At 45.1% G+C, this 2,901-nt stretch overlaps 1 protein-coding gene across 1 annotated transcript in view; it reads right to left on the reverse strand.

Annotated features, from left to right (window-relative positions):
• Positions 1-1,567: 1,567 nt before the first annotated feature.
• LOC103585593 (Y+L amino acid transporter 1-like) overlaps positions 1,568-2,901 on the reverse strand; it is a 2,621-nt gene continuing 1,287 nt past the window's right edge. The window contains exon 3 of the mRNA XM_008566603.1: positions 1,568-1,590. Coding sequence (XP_008564825.1) covers positions 1,568-1,590 — 23 coding nt within the window. The remainder of the gene's footprint in view (positions 1,591-2,901) is intronic.

Below are 2,901 nucleotides of genomic sequence, written 5' to 3' on the forward strand. Positions count from 1 at the left end.
CTCTAAGGAAGAAAGAGGATGATACACATTGGGTGGCTAGCAATTACATAAAAACCCTCTCCCCCACACACAGGGGCCAGTATTGGCATCCCACCCACCCACCCACCACTTTAGAGATCTCTCCCTTAATTCCCACATCCATATAACCTCTTCTTCTCTACCTGCCTCATCAAAACGACCCCAATTTGAACTTTTGTGGGAAGGCACTCATTCCCCAAGAGAAAGCATCTGTTTCTCATCATTAGGACAGTGCTGCCCACCTAACCTACTAAATCCTGTTCTATCTGAGCTTGCTGTGATACAAGACAGGCATGGAGATAGTCTGGCAGCTCTCAGGTATAGTGGTTTGAGCCTGAGTGTTCAGCCTTACCCAAAAGAAGTCTGTCTTTCCTCCAATTTCAGTTTCACCTGTCACCTGTGCTGAGATGCAACATTAGGAACCAACCTTTCAAGCAACTAATCTGTGGGATCTTCTCACACTGCTGCTTCTTCCCCCAAAGACTCTAGCTCTGGTAAACCTAAAGGCTTTGGAAATCTTCTGCTGAGGGAAGACCCGTGGCTCACTTGGGAGAGTGTGGTGCTGATAACACCAAGGCCACAGGTTTGTATCCCTATATAGAGATGGCCAGTTAGCTCACTTGGGAGAGCATGGTGCTGACAACACCAAGTCAAGGGTTAAGATCCCCTTACCAAGAGGGAGGAGGGAGGGAGGTTTCAGTGATGGGTCATAATAATCAACCACATTGTATATTGACAAAATTTAAAAAAAAGAAAAAGAAAATTAAAAAAAAAAGATCCCCTTACCAAGAGGGAGGAGGGAGGGAGGTTTCAGTGATGGGTCATAATAATCAACCACATTGTATATTGACAAAATTTAAAAAAAAGAAAAAGAAAATTAAAAAAAAAAGATCCCCTTACCAAGAGGGAGGAGGGAGGGAGGTTTCAGTGATGGGTCATAATAATCAACCACATTGTATATTGACAAAATTTAAAAAAAAAAAAAAGAAAATTAAAAAAAAAAGATCCCCTTACCAGTCATCTTTTAAAAATAAATAAATAAATATAAATCAATTAATTAGTTTAAAAAATAAATCTGCTGGAAACCCACAACCATCCCCCTGCTCAAGGAGCTTTGGGTAGTATTCCTTAACAGCTCTCACCTGGAATCTTCAGTCCCGGCAAAGCTCAAGCAGTCCCACCCCACCCTGAAAGAAGACAGGTTATTCCTCTCTTTTTGTGGCTTTTCCTTTCCAGATACCTTTCCCAGTTTCTAGTATTTCAGGCCTCCTACCATCAATCCCCTCACGGCAGCATAGCTGCATCACCCAAAAAAGTATGAATTAGAGAAGGGTGATCCAAATGTACAGCAGAACCTAGAGATGATGGGAGGCAGCTGAAGACCACTCCCCATTCTGGAATAGCTGCTGGAGAGATACCACCCAAAGCCAAGGCAAGGAAACAGCTGAAGCCCAGCAGCAGATGCCAGGAAATACAGAGCAGGGGACAGCTGAGAGGAAAACAGGAGAGGCTAGTCAAGCAAGTGAAGAGATACTAGGGCAACAGGCACTCAGGAGAAGAAGTGATTGGACACTGCAGCGGAGCAAAGGGGGGTTGGGGGTGAGAGGACTAGCAAGGTGAGAGGGGATGAGGAGAGAGGGTGGGACACACACTCACTCCCTGGCCCTGGATATAAGCAGGTTCCCAAGGCAGTGGCCAGCAGCAGTTGGAGATACTTGTCCTCCAGGAAGGGCGGTCCAACTGCTTCTCCTCTTCAGCCAGCAGTGAAAGGGAATGCCAGACAAATGCCTATGAATTGAAGTCAAGAGGGCTGAGGGAGTGAGGGGAGAGGACAGGAGTGTTAAGCAATTGTCTGGGTCCAAGGTTCACTGGCCCTTCACATCTGCAAAAGGGGCAGCTAGGAGCTCTTGGCTCAGCACTTCCTGCAATAATAAGGCGCTTTCTCAAGAATCTCCTTTGTCAGCTCTGCTCCAGGACTTGGGGCCCAGAAGAAAGGACAGTCAGCTGGGTGCTTCTGTGCTGAGGACAGGGTGGTGGCAGAGAAGGAATGCACAGCCCTCTCTCTCTGTGTCCTCCATGCCCCACCCCAGCCTCACTTGTATCTTACCCCAAGCAATTAAGAAAGGTAGGAAGGTTGCACAGTGTGACTTGAAAGCCTTGTTCACATGCTGAGATTACAGGAAATGTAAGAGCTGTCCCTAAGCCCTTGTGACTGGGCGTCCTAAGAGGAGAACTCTGCACACTTCCCCATATGAAAAGATGGGTGGCCACCCCTAAACTTGAACCATTAGCCCAAAGTCTGAGCATCAAGCTACTTCAAAGGTAACAAGGCCAAGAAGTGAGATATGAAACAAATAAAAAGAAAAAATATGAAATAAAGAAGTGAGATCAAACCTCTAGCTGCATCCCCACCCCACCCACATGCCCTTTCATACTTAAGAAAACATACCAAGATCTTTGGGATAAACAAAAATTCCTATAAATACCTTCCCAAACACAAGTTTACTCCAATTACCTAAAAATATGGGGAAATAATAAGATTCACTGAGCTATCCTGTGTAGAAAGCCCAGAACAGGCGGAGGAAGTTGAGCATTTTTTGTAAATCATAGTTTATCTTTATAGTCTACTTGAAATCTGGTATCCCAGGAAATACACCCTATCCATTTGAAATCCAACTGTTCCTTCACACCCTCTAACCCTCTTGGTTTTTCTACAACCAAAGAATGGAGATCTAAACCCCCCTGGGAGACTTATCTCTACATCCTCCCATTCTAGCCCTTTAACTTTTTATTTAAATCGTAAGGGGGATCCTGGTGTTCGCTGTCCCAGAAATCATGCTTCTCCCAAGACAGCCTCACAAATATCTGAAATCCATCCAGAGT

This window comes from Galeopterus variegatus, unplaced genomic scaffold (assembly GCF_000696425.1).
Source record: "Galeopterus variegatus unplaced genomic scaffold, G_variegatus-3.0.2 Scaffold253, whole genome shotgun sequence".
In the NCBI taxonomy this organism is placed as follows: domain Eukaryota; kingdom Metazoa; phylum Chordata; class Mammalia; order Dermoptera; family Cynocephalidae; genus Galeopterus; species Galeopterus variegatus.